Genomic DNA, 23,171 nt, shown 5'->3' with positions numbered 1-23,171 from the left:
TTGGAGATTCTACATGGAATGTTGCTACTATTTGAGATTCTACAAGGAATGTTGCTACTATTGGAGATTCTACATGGAATGTTGCTATTCCACTAGCAACATTCCATGTAGAAGGCTGCGCAGGCTTCTGTTTCTGTGAGTCTGACGTCCTGCATGTACGTGCAGGACGTCAGACTCACAGAAGCAGAAGCCTGCACGGCCACATTGGTGATCTGCAAGGGCTGACTTCTACATGGAATCTCAAATAGTAGCAACAGTGGAGGAGTGGCCTAGTGGTTAGGGTGGTGGACTTTGGTCCTGGGGAACTGAGTTCGATTCCCGGCACAGGCAGCTCCTTGTGACTTTGGGCAAGTCACTTAACCCTCCATTGCCTGCCGCATAGAGCCTGCCATGAGTGGGAAAGCGCGGGGTACAAATGTAACAAAAAATAAATAAATCAGGGACATAAAACTCTCGAACAGAATGCAAACCCCATTGCTTCTGGCCTTTGTTCTATTGGAAACAAAACAAAACACACATTAGGTGAATTAAGCCCCCTAACATTTACTGACACAAAGATTTGATGTTTAGGTATCATATTTAAATATATCAAATAGTATGATGGCTTGATGCTGCTCCCATACCAGACATGAGGACACGAGAATCAGAATCATGCCCCATCTACTAGCTAACCCCCCCCACCCCCGCCTGCCAATGCTCTCTCACAGTGCTAGGCACAACCCTGACCCGCCCATGGCCCTCCCAGGTCCACGAGGCCTTGCAGTTGTGCACAATAGATTTCGTATGTGCTATTTATAGAATGCCAACTATGAGCAGTTACACACATAATTATTAATTAGGGTCAACACCAATCATAGTCAATAATTGATAGTTAATACCATTTAGCAGCCAGTTATTAAATTAAGCTATGCACATAACTGACATTATTGTATAATACGGTCCACCTTGGAATTCAGCACCCAAGAAAAGGATCTTAAGCACTTAGACTTATAAAGTTACAATGAGGGGCATAATTGAACGAAAACGTCTATCTCCATGGGCGTTTATCTCCGAGAACGGGTCCGTGAAGGGGCGGACCGAACCTTATTTTCGAAAAAAATAGACGTCCATGTTTTATTCGACAATTTGTGAGCTGGGCGTTTTTGGTTTTCAGTGATAATGGAAAATGAAAGCGCCCAGCTCAAAAACAAATAAATCCAAGGCATTTGTTCGTGGGAGGGGCCAGGATTCGTAGTGCACTGGTCCCCCTCACATGCCAGGACACCAACCGGGCACCCTAGGGGGCACTTTTACAAAAACAAAAAAAAAGGTAAAAAAGCTCCCAGGTGCATAGCACCCTTCCCTTGTGTGTTGAGCCCCCCAAATCCCCCTCAAAACCCACTGCCCACAAGTCTACACCATTACTATAGCCCTAAGGGGTGAAGGGGGCACCTACATGTGGGTACAGTGGGTTTGGGGGGGTTGGACGACTAAGCATTAAGCAGCACAATTGTAACAGGTAGGGGGGGGGATGGGCCTGGGTCCACCTGCCTGAAGTCCACTTCACCCCCTAATAACTGCTCCAGGGACCTGCATACTGCTGCCAGGGAGGTGGGTATGACATTTGAGGGTGAAAATAAAAAGTTGTGAAACATCATGTTTTGTGGTGGGAGGGGGTTAGTGACCACTGGGGGAGTCAGGGGAGGTCATCCCCGATTCCCTCTGGTGGTAATCTGGTCATTTAGGGCACTTTTTGGGGCCTTATTCGTGAAAAAACAGGGTCCAGGAAAAGTGCCCTAAATTCTAGCTACAAACGCATACTTTTTTTCCATTATCGGCGAAAGGCGCCCATCTCTCCTCGGCCGATAACCACGCCCCAGTTCCACCTTCGCCACGCCTCCGCCCCCGTCAACTTTGTACGCTTCCGCGATGGAGTGCAGTTGAAAACGTCCAAAATCAGCTTTCCATTATACCGATTTATTCGTTTTTGTGAGATAAACGTCTATCTCCCGATTTGGGTCGAAATCTAGGCGTTTTTCTCTTTCAATTATAAGGTGGATTGTAACCTATGGAACTTTGTAAATCTATAAGTGCTTTGCTTTGAAAATGAGCTCCCAGGTGTCACTGTAGACAATACACGGAAATTTTCTGCCCAGTGTGCGGTGGTGGCCAAAAAAGCAAACAGGATGCTAGGAATTATTAGGAAAGGGATGGAAAAGAAGACCAAGAATATTACAATGCTTCTGTATCGCTCCGTGGTGCGACCTCACCTTGAGTACTGTGTAGAGTTCTGGTCACCATATCTCAAAAAAGATAGAGCACAATTTAGAAAATGGTTCAAAGAACAGTGACCAAGACGATCAAAGGGATGGAAGTCCTCCCAAGTAAGGAAAGGCTAAAGAAGTTAGGGCTCTTCAGCGTGGAAAAGAGACGGCTGAGGGGAGATTGGATTGAGGTCTACAAAATTCTGACTGACGTGTAGAACAGGTAAAAGTAAATAGAATTTTAACTCTTTCAAAAAGCTACAAATAGAAGGAAATATGTTTTTCACTCAAAGAATAGTTAAGCTGTGGAACTCGTTACCAGAGGATGTGGTAACAGCCTTTAGTGTATCTGGGTTTAAAAAAAGGTTTGGGCAAGTTCCTGGAGGAAAAGTCCATAGTCTGCTATTGAGACAGAGATGGGGGAAGCCACTGCTTGTCCCTGGGATCAGTAGCATGGAATCTTCCTAGTATTTGGGTTTTTGCCAGGTACTTGTGACTGGGATTAGCCACTGCTGGAAACAGGATACTGGGCTTGATGGGACATTGGTCTGACCCAGTATGGCTAGTCTTATATTCTTATGTAACTTGTAAGAACAACGTTGCATGCTAAGTATAAAATTGGGCGTACAAGTTTCTAGATTGTAAACTCTATCGAGCAGGGACTGTCTCTTCATGTTCAAGTGTACAGCGCTGCGTACGTCTAATAGCACTATAGAAATGGTAAGTAGTAGTAGTAGTCTTTGGGATTCCGGAATCTTGCTGCTCTTTGGGATTCTGCACAGAATGTTGCTACAGTGGGATTCCGGAATCTTGCTACTCTTTGAGATTCTGCACGGAATCTTGCTACTCTTTGTTCTTTTCCCTTATTTGTCCTGTTTGTCTGTCCTAATTAGATTGTAAGCTCTGTCGAGCAGGGACTGTCTCTTCATGTTCAAGTGTACAGTGCTGCGTACGTCTAGTAGCGCTATAGAAATGATAAGTAGTAGTAGTAGATTAAGGGGTAAGTGCATAAGTGTACAGAATCCTGACATTGAAGCACGTACATCTCTTCATGCACAAGTAAATGCCAATATTCCTCCTCAGCGCTATTCTGTAAGGATGATCTTAAGTGGCATAGTACATAAGTGCAAGAGGCTATTCTCATGGGAGGGGGAATGGGGGGGCTCCCATTTAGGCATGTACCTTACTGAATACAGTGAGTTACATGCACCCTTTCTGCATTTATGAGCCTGGAGTTGCACCAGGTCTACGGCTTAGATTTTAGGTGTTCTAATACCCAGGGCCAGTCTGAGCAATTGTGGGGCCCTGTGCAGACGTTTGGAGGGGCTGCACCCCCGGCTCCTTGCCAGTCTGCACCCAGCTAGTCCCACCCCCTTCTTACAAAACGCTCTTTCTAAAAAAATGTATGTGTACGGGAGGAGAGAACCTCGGAGGACTCTGCCCTTTCTCCCTTCTGAGCCTCAAGGTGCTATGCCTTTCTGTGCCATGACCTCCCCTCCCCACCCCACTGAGCCTCAGGAAGTCCTTCCTGAACCTACCTTAATGCTCCCTGGTGGTCTTCTTCAGGGCAAGAAAGAGCCCCATTCTTTCCTGGCTGCTGTGCTTTCTTCGAAATGGCTGCCGAGACTTCAAGCAGCCACCTCATGAGACTTCCGCGGAAGTCTTGGCAGCCATTTTGAAGAACGCAGCAACAGTGGCAGCGGGCAGTAAAGAATGGGGTTCTTTCATGCCCTGAAGAAGCCACTAGACCACCGTGTGCTTTGCGTTAAGGTAGGGTTGGGGAGGGCCGTGGGGCCCCTGGGAGCTTGAGGCCCTGAGTGGCTGCCCCTGTTGCCCCTTCCTAAGACTGGCCCTGCCAAAACCAGGTTCTGCTAGAATTTTATAAGGGAATCTGGACACCCTGATGTCATTATAGAATAGGCTCTCCATGCGGCATTGGAGCACCTAAAACGAGGCACCATCTGTAGAATAACCCCCCCCCCCCCTACTGTATAAGTGCATGCTGGCTTGCACTGCTCATAATTTTATGGGTGACATAATTTCCTACATGCTCATTAATGCATGTAAATCAGCATTTTACACATGAATATGGTTTATGAAAGTGTAGAGCATGCTGTGTAGATCAGTAAAACAAATTCCCATGTCAATGCAGTTTGAACTGTGTGATTTTCCCCTCTGAGTACCCTAACACTTAATCCTGTCTTTTACAAGACTCCCTTTTCGTTTGGTGCTAAGATCATGTCAGTAGGAATCCTTTGAGCTGGTCACCTGAAGGGTAGCACTCCGTCCATGGGTTGTAGACGTGGTAGCTCTGGCTGACGGGGTTCTTGGCCATGCAGTCGTAGGACAGAGAGGTGTCTCCGGGTGCTGGGGTGATAGTCAGAATGCTGGCGTTGTGCGCCAGTTGCCGGGTGATGTTTCCATGGCGTTGGGTCCAGTTGTAGGTCACGTTGTCACCTTTCTCCACGGTACAGTTCAGCAGCATGGTGCAGGTTTCATTCTCTAGCATTTTGGTAACGGGGATGGATGAAGCTGATATCTGCTCTGGAGAAGAGACACAGACTGGCGTTTTCTAGGTACCTTAGCTTGACAAGAACAGCAGAAATTATTCTAGATGAAGAACTCAACACACGTCAACTTGGAAACAGAAACTCCAAGGGAAAAACCAAGTCTGAAGGGAATGAAGACCAGAATCTATATTACAAACACAAGGTGTCACCTTTGAGTCACTCTTAATAGTGGTTTCAGTTAAAGGAACAGCTCTTTTTCAAAATTGCTCATCCCTAATATAGTTTTGCTGAATAAATTTTCCCCTACAAGCTTCGCACAGTATTTCCAATAATTGCCATGTTTCACATTTGATCACCATAGAGTTGCATCATAAGATTCATTTATTCCATAGACCCAGATACTATAATTCATGAGGGTCATTTATCTCTTATCGATTTCTGCAACTGTACCTCAGGAGTCATTTCCTCCCAGAGTCAGTCTCTGTAATGTTGCATTTTAAGGATCTTTTCCCCCTGCAAGGTTAATCACTGTAATACTTTATTGGAGGGAGTTCATTTTCTACAGGGCCTAGTGCTGTAATTATTCATCATGGGGCAGTCACTCATAAGCCCAGTTTGACTAATTGGAGGGGGGTAGGAAAATTAGTATGGAGAGCAAAGGGCATGAACTTCACCCCTCCTCCCATGGCACTCTCTTCTCCTTCCCCAACTCAGTGCCATCCAGAATTTTACCCCACTCCCTGAATCATCTCCCTATCTCTTTACGTCTATTGCTTATCCTACATCATTTCCCCATCTTAAAGCCAAACAAGTTATTACCGTATACGTCCAGCTGTAGGTAGTTTTCTTTGTCAACATGTCCTTTAGTCCATACCACCACATAGAATCCTGCGTTCTGTCTCGTGATCTCATAGATCTCAAGGGAGAGGTTTTCTGGGTGGAATCTGCTGTGGTTTTGCAAATGTCCTCCATAGACTGGAGTCTCATTTCTAGCCACGTTGCAACAAAAGATGGTCTGTTTGGTATCTTCTTTCACCACCAGCTTCACCTGAACTGTGTCAAACCCAGCCAATTCTGTCTCGGTTGGCTCTAGGGATAAATAATGAGGTTTTCCTAGGATCCCGTTTATCCTGGTGGGAGACTGGAGGTTGATCCCTGCAGTAAAAAAAAAGAAGCAATAACATTTTATCCCAATAACAAAATCCCGGAAGTCACAGATTGTCTCGAACATTGATTTATCCCCATTTCAAGAGTTCTGGCCAACTGGTCTGGCCTAGAGGCAGCAGTAACTGTAAGTCAATTCATGCACACATGATCAGTCAAGCTGCTTCGTTAATCTGATGTAGTTTCTCCGTGTTATATATAAGGTTGGCAATTGACTCCACATTTTCAGGGTAGAATGATTCGATCCTGGTTTTACTCCCTCTCCTCTGGGGAATTGCAGCCTTGCATTTCTTAGGAAAATAAATTAGAGACACTGGACCTAGAATTTCCTGCTGGCAGTAGGATAAAACCAGGACTGAATTGACCTACTCTGACCATCTGGAGCCAGTTTATTTAACTTCATTTTTTAAATTTAAAAATCTATAATCCAGTAATCCAATTCATATAGTCCTCAGTGGAATAGAAAAATAACATATAACATATAAAAATAAGCAACGTAAAATATATACCCCCTCATTCTATAACAGGTCTCCTAAAGTTAGGTATTAATTATGCTCATAATAGAATACTTCAAATCGTACCCAGCGCCCATCATTCCAACTCAAGAAGATGGGTGCTGGGTATGATTTGAAGTGATCTACGTTGTGATATAACCCCCGCCAATGGAAATATTGTTTGAATGTTGATGAAGTCCTAGAGGTAGATTTATCATGATGCAATACTAACACTTATGCACATGATCGTTATGCAGTTACAGAGGAGTAGCCTAGTGTTCAGTGCAGCGGACTTTGACCCTGGGGAACAGAGCAGCGATTCCCACTGCAGCTCCTTGTGACTCTGGGCAAGTCACTTAACCCTCCATTGCCCCGGATACAAATAAGTACCTGTATTTACTATGTGAACCGCTTTGAATGTAGTTGCAAAAACCACAGAAAGGTGGTATGTCAAGTCCTATTAACAAGATTCCATGCACAATCTCAGAGTAGTAACATTCCACGTGGAACCCCAAACAATAGCAAGATTCCAGAATCCCAGTCTATTTGAGATTCTATGGAATGTTGCTACTATTTGAGATTCTACATGGAATGTTGCTATTCCACTAGCAACATTCCATGTAGAAGGCTGTGCAGGCTTCTGTTTCTGTGAGTCAGACGTCAGACTCGCAGAAGCCTGTGTGGCCACATTGGTGATCTGCAAGGGCCGACTTCTACATGGAATGTTGCTAGTGGAATAGCAACATTCCATGTAGAATCTCAAATAGTAGCAACAGTGGAGGAGTGGCCTAGTGGTTAGGGTGGTGGACTTTGGTCCTGGGGAACCGAGTTCGATTCCCACTTCAGGCAGCTCCTTGTGACTCTGGGGAAGTCACTTAACCCTCCATTGCCCCATGTAAGCCGCATTGAGCCTGCCATGAGTGGGAAAGCGCAGGGTACAAATGTAACAAAAAAAAAAGTTTCCATGCACAATCTCAGAGTAGTAACATTCCATATGGAACCCCAAAGAATAGCAAGATTCCAGAATCCCAGCCTATTTGAGATTCTACATGGAATGTTGCTACTATTTGAGATTCTACATGGAATGTTGCTCGTGGAGGAGTAGCCTAGTGGTTAGAGCAGCAGAGTTTGATTCCTGGGGACCTGGGTTCAATTCCCACTACAGCTCCTTTGACTCTGGGCAAGCCACTTAACCCTCCATTGCACAAATAAATACCTGTAAACTGCTTTGAATATAGTTGCAAAAAACACAGGCAGTATATCAAGTCCCATTCCCTTAATATTTATTTTTGCCGAAATTGTCTGTTGCCTGTGTTCAGATTGCTTTGCTCCTACATCGCCGTGAGTGAGCTTCTTCAAAAAGGTGGTAAATAAATCCCAATAAATACAAGTGTCCTCACCAAAGAACTGCTTTATAATTTTCAAAGAACTTGGGTGAATTGGGAGTTTTTTTTAATGGAAATAAAATGCTGGAATTAACATAGCCCCTTTGAAATTCATTTTCTAAACGCTTTTCTGAGATTTAAGGTATATCATTGTTTAAAAAGTCTAGTTCAACATTTGATTTGGGGAGAAGGATTTCAAGGTTCATAGGTTACAGCTTTAGCTTTCTTTCAATTTCTATTTTTATATCTCTCTATTCCGCTTTCATGCAGTTTACCGCTTCTTTGCTTTTTAAAAGAAATCACACTTGTTTTCTTTAGACTCTAACCATTTCCTGATTTATCTAGAATTGCAGCTTATTGCCATAGAGTATAAAACAACCCCGGCTACTTTTCCATAATGTATTCTAGTTCCTTTCCTCTACCTTTTATTGGATTAACTGTTGTGTCCTGCCTGACAGCTAAAGTGGTATATCAAATCAGACTAGATGGACTGTGCAGGTCTTTTTCTGCCGTCATCTACTATGTTACCATGTAAATCATGAATAAAACCTATGAGACAGACGCATTCTTCCTTCTAGTCACTGCTCCTCTGTAATTTTTTTGCTACACTGGAGCATTGTGATGTTCTGAGGTGGATGGAGCAAGAGATCAAGAAGGTAAGTCAGTCCAAAAGACCCTGTTGTCAGGCTTCTTTCCTGGAAGCACTGGGTTTGTTAGCCCTTGGACCACTACTGTGGAGTGGCAGTGGCAGGCAAGGTCACCTTCAAAGCAGAGACGAGGCAAGGCTGGACTGGAACCCCGGACTGGAGTTCTGCACTGGATTACACAGGACTGGAACGCACCGGACGGGTGCGCACTGGACTGGTACACACTGGAGTGGAGCCCACTGGACTGGAACACACGGGACCGGAACCCGCTGGACAGGAACACACTGGACCTAGGCTTCACCTACGCTTAGCCACCGTTCCCCGAGGGTTGAGCCCTCAGGTTCGGGCAGCCGGCAGGGCTTACAGGAAAACCTGAACTGGAACTAGCAAGCAGGAACAACAGGAATCAGGATACAGAAGTGCCCCCAGGCACCTAGGCGAAAGCAAGGCAGACAAGCAGGGAATGTCCGGGTTCCGGCAATAGTCAGGTCTGGCCACAGGCAGAGAATATCCGGGTTCAGGCAGTAGTCGGGTCAGGCAGCAGGCAGTAAGACTATGGCTGGAGCTCCAGTAGCAAGGAGTACTGGCAGCGGACAGGACTAGGGCTGAAGCTCCAGAAGCAAAGGAAAACACACACGGGAAAACCAGAAAGCTAAACACAAGAAAACTAGCAAAGCAGAGGTATTTAGGAAATCACCACCAGCAACTGCTAGAGCATGACAGTGGAAGAGAAGATAAAGTTAATAGAAAAAAAAACTTGTAAACAAAATCGTTCATTAGCAACAAATGGAAAGCAATGAACATCAACACTTGCAGTTTGACTGATAAAGGTCAGGCAAGCCCTGATGTTTGAGGCAGTCTTGGATATTGTTGCTATTACAGAGACACGATTCCCCTCCATACTGGGCTATAATATTTGTAGGATGGTTGGAGTGGAGGAATGGCCTAGTGCTTAGGGTGGTGGACTCAGGTCCTGGGGAACTGAGGAACTGAGTTCGATTCCCACTTCAGGCACAGGCAGCTCCTTGTAACTCTGGGCAAGTCACTTAACCCTCCATTGCCCCATGTAAGCCACATTGAGCCTGCCATGAGTGGGAAAGCGCAGGGTACAAATGTAACAAAAATAAAATAGATACTATTGGAGATTCTACATGGAATGTTGCTACTATTGGAGACTCTACATGGAATGTTGCTAGTGGAATAGCAAGATTCCATGTAGAATCTCAAATAGTAGCAACAGTGGAGGAGTGGCCTAGTGGTTAGGGTGGTGGACTTTGGTCCTCAGGAACTGAGTTCGATTCCCACTTCAGGCACAGGCAGCTCCTTGTGACTTTGGGCAAGTCACTTAACCCTCCATTGCCCCATGTAAGCTGCATTGAGCCTGCCATGAGTGGGAAAGCGCGGGGTACAAATGTAACAAAAATTTGGCGATTCTACATGGAATGTTGCTACTATTGGAGACTCTACATGGAATGTTGCTACTATTGGAGATTCTACATGGAATGTTGCTATTCCACTAGCAACATTCCATGTAGAAGCCTGTGCGGCCACATTGGTTATCTGCAAGGGCCGACTTCTACATGGAATGTTGCTAGTGGAATAGCAAGATTCCATGTAGAATCTCAAATAGTAGCAACAGTGGAGGAGTGGCCTAGTGGTTAGGGTGGTGGACTTTGGTCCTGGGGAACTGAGGAAGATTCTCACTTCAGGCACAGGCAGCTCCTTGTGACTCTGGGCAAGTCACTTAACCCTCCATTGCCCCATGTAAGCCGCATTGAGCCTGCCATGAGTGGGAAAACGCGGGGTACAAATGTAACAAAAATAAAATAGATACTATTGGAGATTCTACATGGAATGTTGCTACTGTTGGAGATTCTACATGGAATGTTGCTACTATTGGAGATTCTATATGGAATGTTGCTATTCCACTAGCAACATTCCATGTAGAAGGCTGCGCAGGCTTCTGTTTCTGTGAGTCTGACATCCTGCACGTACGTGCAGGACGTCAGACTCACAGAAGCAGAAACCTGCGCGGCCACATTGGTGATCTGCAAGGGGCTAACTTCTACATGGAATGTTGCTATTCCACTAGCAACATTCCATGTAGAAGGCTGCACAGACTTCTGTTTCTGTGAGTCTGACGTCCTGCACGTACATGCAGGACGTCAAACTCACAGAAGCAGAAGCCTGAGCGGCCACATTGGTGATCTGCAAGGGCCGACTAGTGGAATAGCAACATTCCATGTAGAATCTCAAATAGTAGCAACAGTGGAGGAGTGGCCTAGTGGTTAGGGTGGTGGACTTTGGTCCTGGGGAACTGAGGAACTGAGTTCCATTCCCACTTCAGGCACAGGCAGCTCCTTGTGACTCTGGGCAAGTCACTTAACCCTCCATTGCCCCATGTAAGCCGCATTGAGCCTGCCATGAGTGGGAAAGCGCAGGGTACAAATGTAACAAAAATAAAAAAAAATTTTTAAAAATAGGGAGGACTGAGAGGGTGGTCGAGTAGTGTTTTACATGAAAAACAATATTAAAGTGGCTGAAATGCAGGGAACCTGGTGAAAACAGGAAGTGATACGGATCATCCTGGAAAGAGAAGATGGAACCACAAGCGTTATCTACAGATCTCCGGCACAAACAGAGAAGCTGGACAAAGATCTGATTGGAAGATATCCATAAGCTGGGAATGACGGGGGAGATACTGTCGCTGGGAGATTTCAACTTGCCTGATGTGAATTGGAACCAATCGTGCAGAAGCAGAGAGATCGTGGATGCCCGTCAAAGTGCTCTGCTCAGACAAATAGTATCAGAACCACGAGGGAAGGGGTGACAATGGATCTAGTGCTCACAAATGGAGAAAGTGTTTTGGTGCCCAACTAGGCAATAGTTTGATATAAGAACTAAAGCAGAGTGCAGATGGACTCAAAAGCAGTGGCGTAGCCAGACAGCCGATGTAGGGTGGGCCCAAGGCCAAAGTGGGTGGGTCAAAAATTTCATCTGCACTCCTCCCCCTACCTGTGCCCCCTTCCTCCAAAGTAAACAGAATACCTGTGCTGGCAGGGATCCTCAAGCCCCGCCAGCTTAAGACTTCCTCCCTTCCTCTTGGGTGGCCAGTGGCAGTGTCCGCGAGCCACATCTGTCAGCCACTGGCTCTGTCCTGCGCGTGCTCAATTTTTGCACATGTGCAAATCCTGTCTGCCCTTAATTCTTCTTCCCAGGCTCCGCGTCGCTGCATCGCTCCATTGCTCCCTGCATTCTTCTACTCGCCTGTCACGCAGCGCTGCCATTCACACAGGCAGCTGCGCTCCCATTTGCCGCGTCCATCCGGTCCTCTCTGATGCACTTCCTGTTAGGACCGGATGGACGCGGTAGGGGGGAGCGCAGCTGCCTGTGTGAATGGCAACGCTGCGTGACAGGCGAGAAGAATGCAGGGAGCGGTAGAGCGACGCAGCGAAGCGGAGCCTGGGGAGAAGAATTAAGGACAGGCAGGCTACGCTGAACGCTGCCTCCTGGAAGGCTGTACCCGGCGGAGCCGTGGGAGAAAAGGCAGCAACAGCGAGCAAGGATGTGGATGGGTGGGCCTGGAGGGAAAGTGCCTGGGCCCACCCATGGCTACGTCCCTGACTCAAAGTACTGGATTTCAAACGTGTTGACTTAGCAGAATGGGGGAGCATCTGAAGAAAGAACTGATGGTATGGGTAGACATAGGAGACGTGGAAGAACAGTGGTCCAAGCTGAAAGCAGCTATAAATATGGAATCAGAAGAGAACTAATTAAATTTAATGCAAAGAAGTGCAGAGTGATGCACTTGGAGGGCGGAAATCCAAAGGTGGCGAGAGATTGATATGCTAACCACTGTAGCCACATCCTCTGACAACCAGCTCCAGAGCTTAACTATATGTTGCGAGAAAAAGTATTTCCTCCTATTTGTTTTAACCCTTTAGTGTCCAATGTTCCCATCAATCTGTTCCCATATGGCTTATTACGGGAACATTGGACACTAAAGGGTTCTGAAGGTATAATTATATCCATGTGGCCTGGGCAGTAATTTCATTTTTTACGTGCATCCACTACACGCGCCAGAAAATATATTTTATTTTCTGGCACGCGGCGCTAACCAGGTGGTAATTGGCATTGTATGTGCGTTGACGATTATCACCCGGTTAACATGTGAGACCTTACCACTAAGTGAATAGGCGGAGGTAAGGTTTCAGACCCAAAATGGACGAGCATCAATTTTCATTTTGCTGCATGTCCATATTCGGCCAAAAAAAGGGCATTTTTTTACAGGTTGTGATAGTCACCTGCAGGATAGTTGGGTTAAGGCAGTTTCAGTCTGAACTACAAGTCCCAGAAGGCATTGCAGGCAAGGAGCCAGGGGGTGAGATGGAAAACCCGGACTGGACTCCTAGCTGCAATAAGGGAGGACATGGGTGTAAGCTGACAGGATGTGTAGATTGGCTGCCCCTAGGGGGAAAGAGAGCTGGGAAACCCTGTGTGCAGGAGCTCCTCATTAGGCTCATGCTCAACTCAGCTGGTATGGGTGTGTAGAGAAGCTAATGAGTGGAGAATGATTGGTTGTGAAGGCAGAAGCCAGGGATTGATTAGGCAGGTGGGAAGGAGTCCCAGGAGTTCAGTTCAGGAGAGAGAGGCAGAAGGAGAGAAGGAGTTGCAGGCTGAAAACCCTTGGGCAGGGAGGTCCCTAAAGTATTTGCAGGCTGAAAATCCTTGGGCAAGGAGGTCCCTAAAGTACTGAAGCAGGCTGAGATTCCTTGGGTGAGAGGAAGTCCCAAAAGTGTTGAATTCATTGTGAAGCTGATGCAGGGGAAAACCATTGGGTAGAAGGAGTCCCTAAAATATTGAACTCTCCTGAAGGTAAAGAGGATAGAAGGTAGAAAATGCTGCTTGGTGACTGAATTGTGATGATGAACTGAAAGAACTGTTTGTCTTGGGAATTGAAGTACTGTTTATTGTGCACTGGATAAAGAGCCCAGACTGAAGCCTGTATTGAATCCTGCTTTGTGCTATGCTGCTGTTGGAACTGTGAACTAGAAACCTGCATGGAATAAAAGTCCTTAAGATTGAAATTACTGGTGGACATCTATTTCTTCATTGTGCCGGGAGCCTGTGGCTGAAGGAGATTGTTCTATCCTTGGCTGCACCTAGGGGCACCTGGTTACAAGGTGCGCTGAAAAATGGATCTGCGTGCATCCAAAACACTCACCTACACTATAACAGGCCATTTTGCAGCGCATCATAGTAAAAGGACTCCTGAGTGTCCCCTGCCTTTTGTACTTTTTGAAATGATTCAGTTTTACCTTTCCTACACCACTCAGGATTTTGTAGATCTTTATCATATCCCCCCAAAGCCATCTCTTTTCCAAGTTAAAGATCCCTAACCTCTTTAGACTTTCCTCGTATGAGAGGAGTTCCACCCACTTTATCATTTTTGTCACCCTTTTTTGAACCATTTCTAGTTCAGTTATAATAACAAAATTGCGTGCAATGCTCAAGGTGAGATCACACCATGGAGCGATACAGAGGCATTGTAATATCTGTCTTAATTTCAATCCCTTTCCTAAGTAGAGAGGTGTGGTAGCCGTGTTAGTCCACTCTTAAAGGTTATCAATAGAAATCAAACAAAATAAAACATGGAAAAGAAAATAAGATGAAACCTTTTTTATTGGACATAACTTAATACATTTCTTGATTAGCTTTCGAAGGTTGCCCTTCTTCGTCAGATCGGAAATAAGCAAATGTGTTAGCAGATAGTATATATAAGAGAAACATCAAAGCATTACTTTGACAGTCTGACAGAGTGGGAGGGTGGGGGTAATAATTCCTAGCACCCTGTTTGCTTTTTTGGCTGCCATCGCACACTGGGCAGAAAATTTCAAAGTATTGTCTACAATGACACCTAGATCTTTTTCTTGAGAGCTGACTCCTAAAGTTGACCCTAGCATCAGATAACTATGATTCAGATTATTCTTCCCAATGTGCATCACTTTGCATTTGTCCACATTAAATTTCATCTGCCATTTGGATGCCCAGTCTTCCAATTTTCACAGTCTGCATGTGTTTTAACAACTTCAAATAGTTTTGTGACATCTGCAAATTTAATCACCTCACTTGCTGTTCCGATTTCCTAGATCATTATAACTATATTAAATAGCACTGGTCCCAGTACAGTTCCCTGCAGCACTCCACTATTCACCTTCTTCCACTGAGAAAAATGGCCTGTTTTCTATGCATTAACCAGTTCCTAACCCACAACAGAACATTGCCTCCTATCCCATGACTTTTTAATTTTCTCATGAGTCTCTCATGAGAAATTTTACAAACGTTTTCTGAAAATATAGATACATTATATCAACCGGCTCAACTTTATCCACATGTTTATTTACACCTTTAAAGAAATGAACAAAATTGGTGAGGAAAGACTTCCCTTGGCTGAATCCATGCTGACTCCGTCCCATTAAACTATGTTTGTCTATGTATTCAATGATTTTATTCTTTATAATAGTTTCCACTATTTTGCCTGGCACTGAAGTCCAGGCTTACAAATCTGTAATTTCCCGGATCACCACTGGAACTCTTTCCAAAAATCAGTGTGACATTGGCCACCTTCCAATCTTCAGACATTATGAATGATTTTAACAGGTTGCAGATCACTAACAGCAGATCAGCAATTTGAGTTCTTTCAGTATCATAGGGTGCATGCCATCCAGTCCACTTGATTTACTACTCTTTAGTTTGTTGATTTGGCTCAGTTCATCTTCCAGGCTTACCAAGATTTCTTTACATCTTCAGTAAAGACCGAAACAAAGAATTCATTCAGTCTTTCCACTATGGCCTTATCCTCTCTGAATGCTCCATGATGATCTAATGGTCACATGGATTTCCTCACAGGTTTTTTGCTTCTGATAGACCTGAAAAAGTTATTACTATGAGTTTTGCTTCTGTGGCAAGTTTTTCTTCATATTCTGTTTTAGCCTTCTTTATCAATGCTTTCTACTAACTTGCCAGTGCTTATGTTGCTTCTTATTTTCTTCATTTGAATCCTTTTTCCATTCTTTGAAGGATGTTCTTTTGACTCCAACAGCCTCTTTCACGTCACTTTTTAACCATGCTGGCTGTCATTTGCTCTTCTTTCCACCTTTATTAATATGTGGAATACATCTGGTCTGGGCTTCCAAGATGGTACTTTTAAATTATGTCCTAGCCTTTGCAGCTGATCCTTTTAGCTTCTTTTTAACCATTTTCCTCATTTTACCATAGTTACCCTTTCGAAAATTAAATGCTGCTACAGTAGATTTCCTTAGTGACCACTTCAGATCTTAGCTCAAATTTGATCATGTTATGATCACTGTTCCCCAATGGACTCAACATTGTTACCTCTCGTACTAAGCCCTGCATTCCACTAAGGACTAGATCTAAAATAGCTCCCACTTGGTTTCTGAACCAGTTGCTCTAAGAAACAGTCATTTATTACATCTAGGAATTTTACCTCCCTAGCAGTCCCTGATGTGACATTTATCCACTCTATCATTGTGATATAATTTGTATCCTGATAACACAGTGTCCAATTGATTGTCCTCTTTCCACCAGGTCTCAGAGTACCTATTATTTCTACCTCTGCATTTTGTGCAATATACTCTAACTCTCCAATCTTATCTTTTAGGCTTCTATCATTTGTATAGAGACACTTCAAATTGTGTTTTTTCCTTGCATCTACAAGCTGCTTACAAGTTGATGGGGATAATTTGCTTCCTTTACTCTGCTTTCCCCTTAAACACTCTTGGCTTTGTTTCATTATTGTTGAAACCTCTCTATTGGGATCCTTCAAGGATACCCCAGTCCAAACCATATGCTCTGGAGTGACTGTCAGCTCCCCCCCTCCCCCCATTATAGTTAAAAGTTGCTCTATCTCCTTTTTAAATGTTAGCACCAGCAGCCTGGTTTCATCCTGGTAAAGGTGGAGTCCATCCTTTCGGAATAGGCTCTCCCTTCCTCAGAATTCTGCCCAGTTTCTAACAAATCTAAATTCCACATCCCTGCACCATCATCTCAACTATGCTTTCAGACTTCGGAGCTTTACCTGACTCTTGGGTCCTGTGGGTAGAAGGGAAGCATTTCTGAAAATGCCACCCTGGAAAATCTGGATTTCAGCTGTCTCCCTAAGAGCCTAAATTTCTTCCAAACAATCCTGTGTTTTGGCTAAAAAAAAAAAAACCTGCCTCAGGAGTCTCACAATGTATACACAGTTGACGTGGCACCAAAAATCTACAGTCAGCAATGAAGTCATCAGTAAACAGAAGATAAACTTCCTCCGGTAGCCTGACCTCTTGTCACTTCTCCCTTTAACTGTACCACTATATTTTAGGGCTTTCCTTCTGCCCTGCTGAAGGTGACAAGAGGTCACTCTCCCGGAGGAAATTTACTTCTGTTTATCGAAGACCTCATTGTTGACTGTAGACTTTTGGTGCTACATTGTCGTCAACCATGTGTACACTGTGAGACTCCTGAGGCAAGCTTTTTAGCCAAAATACAGCTTGTGTCAAGTCGTTGGATCGATGGGAAGAAATTTATTAAAGGGCATTTGTACACCAGCTCTTGTCTTCTCCACTGTTCCTTGTCCTGCTTTGTGAAGTGTTGGAGTCTTGGGAGGAAAAGGGAAACACGCTATTATGTCACATGCTAAGTGTGCTCTTTTCAACTTATTCAGATTTGCAGAATCAATCCAAAAGTTTTTGTTGCTACAACAGCCCAGTTCCATCATCTCGCTCTGTGTGATCTCAAGTAGTTCATTTTAACTTCCCCACCCTCACCGTTAAGATTATAAGCCCAAATGAGGAAATGACTCAAGATTCTATATATGGCACCTGTAAAATCGGCACCCAAAAAATTTCTGCCTAGGCGTATTCTAGATTTAGGCGCGTTTTATAGTATATACTTAGCGGCCATGCCTGTGCCTATAAGTTGAAATTGTATGAGCTACTAAGGATCAGTGTTTCCACTTTCCTCTTTCTGCATGTTCATATTTCCCAGACCCAGTAAAGGGGATTCTGGATTCAAAGCGTCTCTCCCTCAACATTGTTGTTCTCTGAAAGTGATGCTTACAAGCTCAATCATGGAAAAAATATGTGTGTCACACAGGAAGGGAAGGACTTCAGGACCTGGAAAATGACTCATTCATCTGATTGAACTCTGTCTACCACTTGTGCATTGCCCTGGATGAGTACATTTTTATCCACCCACCCCTCTTTTTTGTTTTGAATGAAAGTCTCTTCAGTAGTATTTCCATGCTATTGTTTTTTAAAATTTAATTTTGACCCCGCTGCTTCTCAGATGAATTAGATAAGCTACGAGAATGGTATGGGATTTGCGTTATAAGACGTATGAGGAGAGACTTGCTGAACTAAACATGTATACTCTGGAGGAAAGGAGAAACAGGGGCGATATGATACAGACATTCAAATATTTGAAAGGTATTAATCCGCAAACGAACCTTTTCCGGAGATGGGAAGGTGGTAGAACGAGAGGACATGAAATGAGATTGAAGGGGGGCAGACTCAAGAAAAATGTCAGGAAGTAGTTTTTCACGGAGAGAATAGTGGATGCTTGGAATGTTCTCCCGCGGGAGGTAGTGGAAATGAAAACGGTAACGGAATTCAAACATGCGTGGGATAAGCATAAAGGAATCCTGTGCAGAAGGAATGGATCCTCAGGAGCTTAGTTGAGATCGGGAGGCGGGGCTGGTGGTTGGGAGGTGGGGATAGTGCTGGGCAGACTTATACGGTCTGTGCCAGAGCCGGTGGTGGGAGGCGGGGCTGGTGGTTGGGAGGCGGGGATAGTGCTGGGCAGACTTATACGGTCTGTGCCCTGAAGAGCACAGGTAGAAATCAAAGTAGGGTATACACAAAAAGTAGCACATATGAGTTGTCTTGTTGGGCAGACTGGATGGACCGTACAGGTCTTTTTCTGCCATCATCTACTATGTTACTATACTGAGATTTCTCCCAGAAAGCAGCTTTGAAACTGGATCAATGGAGAACGTTTTGGATGGGAGTGGGAGAGCATGAAGAAACTGCAGTAGTCTTTGAAGACAGTTTTAAAAGTGAGCACCTCCTTTTAGGTGCCTTGAAGCTATGTGGTGAGACTCTTTTCTGTAAGGACATCTGGGCGTCCAGATTCCATTACAGAATAGTAGCGTTATCCGGCATTGGCGTGTCTGAAGTTACAGCTACAATTCATTCATTTGTAGTCCACTAGTACCAATCATATAGTCCACAGCGGATGACATCAAAGATATTAGATCCAGATAGATCTAGGTAGTAACAAATCAATCAACATCACTAATATCAGAAATTCATGTCAGATAGCAATACTTTCAAAAACTAGCATAAACTAGCAAATTACTTCCCGATGATGTGTTTCACAAACAAAAATGTCTTCGGCTCTCTCTTATAAAGATCATAAACGCTAATATGCCTGAATTTGAGTGGAAAAGAACGCCATAGGCTAGCTACCTCGTATGCAAAAATGTAGGTAAACAATTTTCTTTAACACAAAATCCCTTGGGGACTATGAAAAGAAAATGGAGAGAGATTTTGAACATTATGAAATTGTCGTAATTTTGAAAAACAAACAAGAGTAATCATGTATTTGGGGTATCAAGCCATAACTAATCTTAAAGTGGAGGAGTGGCCTAGTGGTTAGGGTGGTGGACTTTGGTCCTGCGGAACTGAGGAACTGAGTTCGATTCCCGCTTCAGGCACAGGCAGCTCCTTGTGACTCTGGGCAAGTCACTTAACCCTCCATTGCCCCATGTAAGCCGCATTGAGCCTGCCATGAGTGGGAAAGTGCAGGGTACAAATGTAACAAAAATAAAATAGCTACTATTGGAGATTCTACATGGAATGTTGATATTCCACTAGCAACAGGACGTGCAGGACGTCAGACTCACAGAAGCAGAAGCCTGCACAGCCAGATTGGTGATCTGCAAGGGCCGACTTCTACATGGAATCTCAAATAGTAGCAACAGTGGAGGAGTGGCCTAGTGGTTAGGGTGGTGGACTTTGGTCCTGGGGAACTGAGGAACTGAGTTCGATTCCCGCTTCAGGCACAGGCAGCTCCTTGTGACTCTGGGCAAGTCACTTAACCCTCCATTGCCCCATGTAAGCCGCATTGAGCCTGCCATGAGTGGGAAAGCGCGGGGTACAAAAATAAAAAAATCAAAATAATAAATATCAAGCCACCCCAATTTAAATAATACCCTAGCTTCGATAGGAAGCCAATGTATCTTAATTAAAAAATGGTATAATTCGATCCCATTTGTAAAGAGAAAAGATTAATCACACAGCTGTATTTTGAATGGTTTGAATTCTTCTCAATAAACACTTTGATAAACCCAGATACACGATGTTACAATAATCTAGTTTACTAAGAATTAGAGATTGAACCACCAGTCTAAACCAATCTTCAGAAAGATATTTCCGGATGATACTTAGTTTCCTCATAACATAAGAACTTCTCGCTAATGAATTAATCTGAGATTCCATAGATAGTTTGTCATCTAATTCAATTCTCAGAATCTTAATAGAGCGATCTAACGTACATAATTTTCTATCAATCATAAAATTTGAATCCACAATTTGATTTTGTTTCACCCCTAACAATAAAAATTTAGCCCTAGATCTGGTGTGACGGCAGGTACCCAAATGAGGAAAGGACTCGAGATTCTACATATGGTACCTGTAAAATCAACGCCGAAAAAATTTCCGCCTAGGCATATTCTATAAACCGTGCTAGATTTAGGCACATTTTATAGTATATGTATAGCAGTCATGCCTGCACCTAACTCTAGTTCTGTCCAGTGAAACTTGGTGTAAATACCACAGGGCCTAAGTTAGGTTCGGAGCAGATGAATTCTATAACCCTGTGCGTAAAATTTCAGAACGCTCACGACCTGCCCATTCCACACTCATGGCCATGCCCCCTTTTTGGCAGTGCGCATTAAGATTTACGCCTACCACTTTACAGAATACGCTTAGCAAGTTCTGAGTGTAAATTCTAATTAATGCCAATTTGTATCAATAATTAAGTGGCAAGTATTGGTACCGATTTATTTATTGTATTTATTTGTTACATTTGCATCCCACATTTTCCCACCTGTTTGTAGGCTCAATGTGGCTTACATAGTACCGGAGAGGCGTTCATAATACAATGTGATGTTGTGGTAAGATAAAGTTCATGTGGCACAGCCACACTAGGGAATCGTACAACGGAAGAGTTGTGTTACGTCCATTACGTTCTTTAGTTTTGTTGTGTTGCAGAGATCAGGCATTTATGTTGGATCGGTAGGGTATGCCTTTTTAAACAGGTTAGTTTTAGTGTTTTCCGGAAGTTTAGGTGGTCATTCATAGTTTTCAAGGCTTTTGGTAATGCGTTCCACAGTTGTGTGCTTGTTAAGTAATCAAATTGTGCACGCAAATCCAGAATAATACCGGATTTAAGTGTGTAATTTCGGTCACACTGTATAGAATCTGGGGAATGGTGACTTGACTATACACTCATTCTGTTCCTGTTCTAGCTAGCTGAACATCCTACATCTTAGACCAGTTCTTCATACCGTGTGTAACTGTACAAAAAACTTGAGTTTAGCCACCCATCTATTTATCCCAACTGACTCTGTACCACACAGTTTGGCCCCTATTATATATCTGCATTTGGCCCCTCAGCTACATAGAAAGGCATTAGTGTCGTATTTGAATGTTCTAATGCGTGCTTATTAGGTGGTTCATTGGTATCAAGCTGACAATGCATTATATCTGTTATCTATGTTATTTGAATGTTCTAATGCATGCTTATTTGTGATTCATTGATCTTATGCTGACACTGTATTACATCTTCTGTGTTGTTTGACTGTTCTAATCCATGCTTATTAGGTGGTTCATTGGTATCATGCCGATGTATTACATCTGTGTTATTTGAATGTTCTAATGCGTGCTTATTAGGTGGTTCATTGGTATCAAGCTGACAATGCTTTATATCTGTTATCTATGTTATTTGAATGTTCTAATGCATGCTTATTTGTAATTCATTGATCTTATGCTGACATTGTATTATATCTGTGTTATTTGAATGTTCTAATGCATCCTTATTAGTTGGCTCATTGATATACTGACATTGTATTACATCTGTGTTATTTGAATGTTCTAATGCGTGCTTATTAGGTGGTTCATTGGTTTTATGCTGACATTGTTCTAATGTGTGCTTATTAGATGTTTCATATCAAGCTGACAATGCATTATATCTGTTATCTATGTTATTTGAATGTTCTAATGCATGCTTATTTGTGATTCATTGATCTTATGCTGACACTGTATTACATCTTCTGTGTTGTTTGACTGTTCTAATCCATGCTTATTAGGTGGTTCATTGGTATCATGCCGATGTATTACATCTGTGTTATTTGAATGTTCTAATGCGTGCTTATTAGGTGGTTCATTGGTTTTATGCTGACATTGTTCTAATGTGTGCTTATTAGATGTTTCATATCAAGCTGACAATGCATTATATCTGTTATCTATGTTATTTGAATGTTCTAATGCATGCTTATTTGTGATTCATTGATCTTATGCTGACACTGTATTACATCTTCTGTGTTGTTTGACTGTTCTAATCCATGCTTATTAGGTGGTTCATTGGTATCATGCCGATGTATTACATCTGTGTTATTTGAATGTTCTAATGCGTGCTTATTAGGTGGTTCATTGGTATCAAGCTGACAATGCTTTATATCTGTTATCTATGTTATTTGAATGTTCTAATGCATGCTTATTTGTGATTCATTGATCTTATGCTGACATTGTATTATATCTGTGTTATTTGAATGTTCTAATGCATCCTTATTAGTTGGCTCATTGATATACTGACATTGTATTACATCTGTGTTATTTGAATGTTCTAATGCGTGCTTATTAGGTGGTTCATTGGTTTTATGCTGACATTGTTCTAATGTGTGCTTATTAGATGTTTCATATCAAGCTGACAATGCATTATATCTGTTATCTATGTTATTTGAATGTTCTAATGCATGCTTATTTGTGATTCATTGATCTTATGCTGACACTGTATTACATCTTCTGTGTTATTTGACTGTTCTAATCCATGCTTATTAGGTGGTTCATTGGTTTTATGCTGACATTATATATCTATGTTATTGAATTTTCTAATGTGTGCTTATTAGGTGGTTCATTGGTTCTATGCTGACAAGGAGGCATATTTTCAAAGCACTTTGGGAGGCTAAGTTCCATAGGTTTCTATGGAACTTTGGGAGGCTAAGTGCTTTGAAAATGAGCCTCATTGTATATCTGGTATTGAATGTTCTAATGCGTCCTTATTAGTTGGTTCATTGATATGCTGACATTGTATTACATCTGGCTTGTAAATCTGTAGGCTAAGGTGAGTTGTGTTGTAGGAGGAGCAGTTAAACCACATGGTCTTCACTGGCTCCTGCCTGAAAGATGCACACAAATAAGAATTGCTCTGCCTTAATTCTGGCTTAATTCTGCATTTATATCTTAATTCTGGCTTAATTCTGTATTTATATCTTTATATCTTTCCTGTTTTGTTACATACTCTGCTAAAATAGTGATTTGCATGTCCCAATCCTTAGAGCTGTACACCTAGACAATTCTTCTGGTGAATTTAAGTGCAGCTCTTC

The 23,171-nt window shown here is 43.1% G+C and overlaps 1 protein-coding gene across 2 annotated transcripts in view; it reads right to left on the bottom strand.

The window, feature by feature from the left end:
- Nucleotides 1-23,171, bottom strand: part of SLAMF1 (signaling lymphocytic activation molecule family member 1) — a 72,525-nt gene that overhangs the window by 33,902 nt on the left and 15,452 nt on the right. For both annotated transcript variants that reach the window (XM_030188240.1, XM_030188241.1), the window contains exons 2-3: nt 5,573-5,908; nt 4,512-4,787 (exon numbers count right to left, since the gene is read on the bottom strand). In XM_030188240.1, coding sequence (XP_030044100.1) covers nt 4,512-4,787; nt 5,573-5,908 — 612 coding nt within the window. The remainder of the gene's footprint in view (nt 1-4,511; nt 4,788-5,572; nt 5,909-23,171) is intronic.

Source organism: Microcaecilia unicolor, chromosome 14, assembly GCF_901765095.1.
Source record: "Microcaecilia unicolor chromosome 14, aMicUni1.1, whole genome shotgun sequence".
Classification (NCBI taxonomy): domain Eukaryota; kingdom Metazoa; phylum Chordata; class Amphibia; order Gymnophiona; family Siphonopidae; genus Microcaecilia; species Microcaecilia unicolor.
This window is presented reverse-complemented; position numbering and strand designations above follow the sequence as displayed.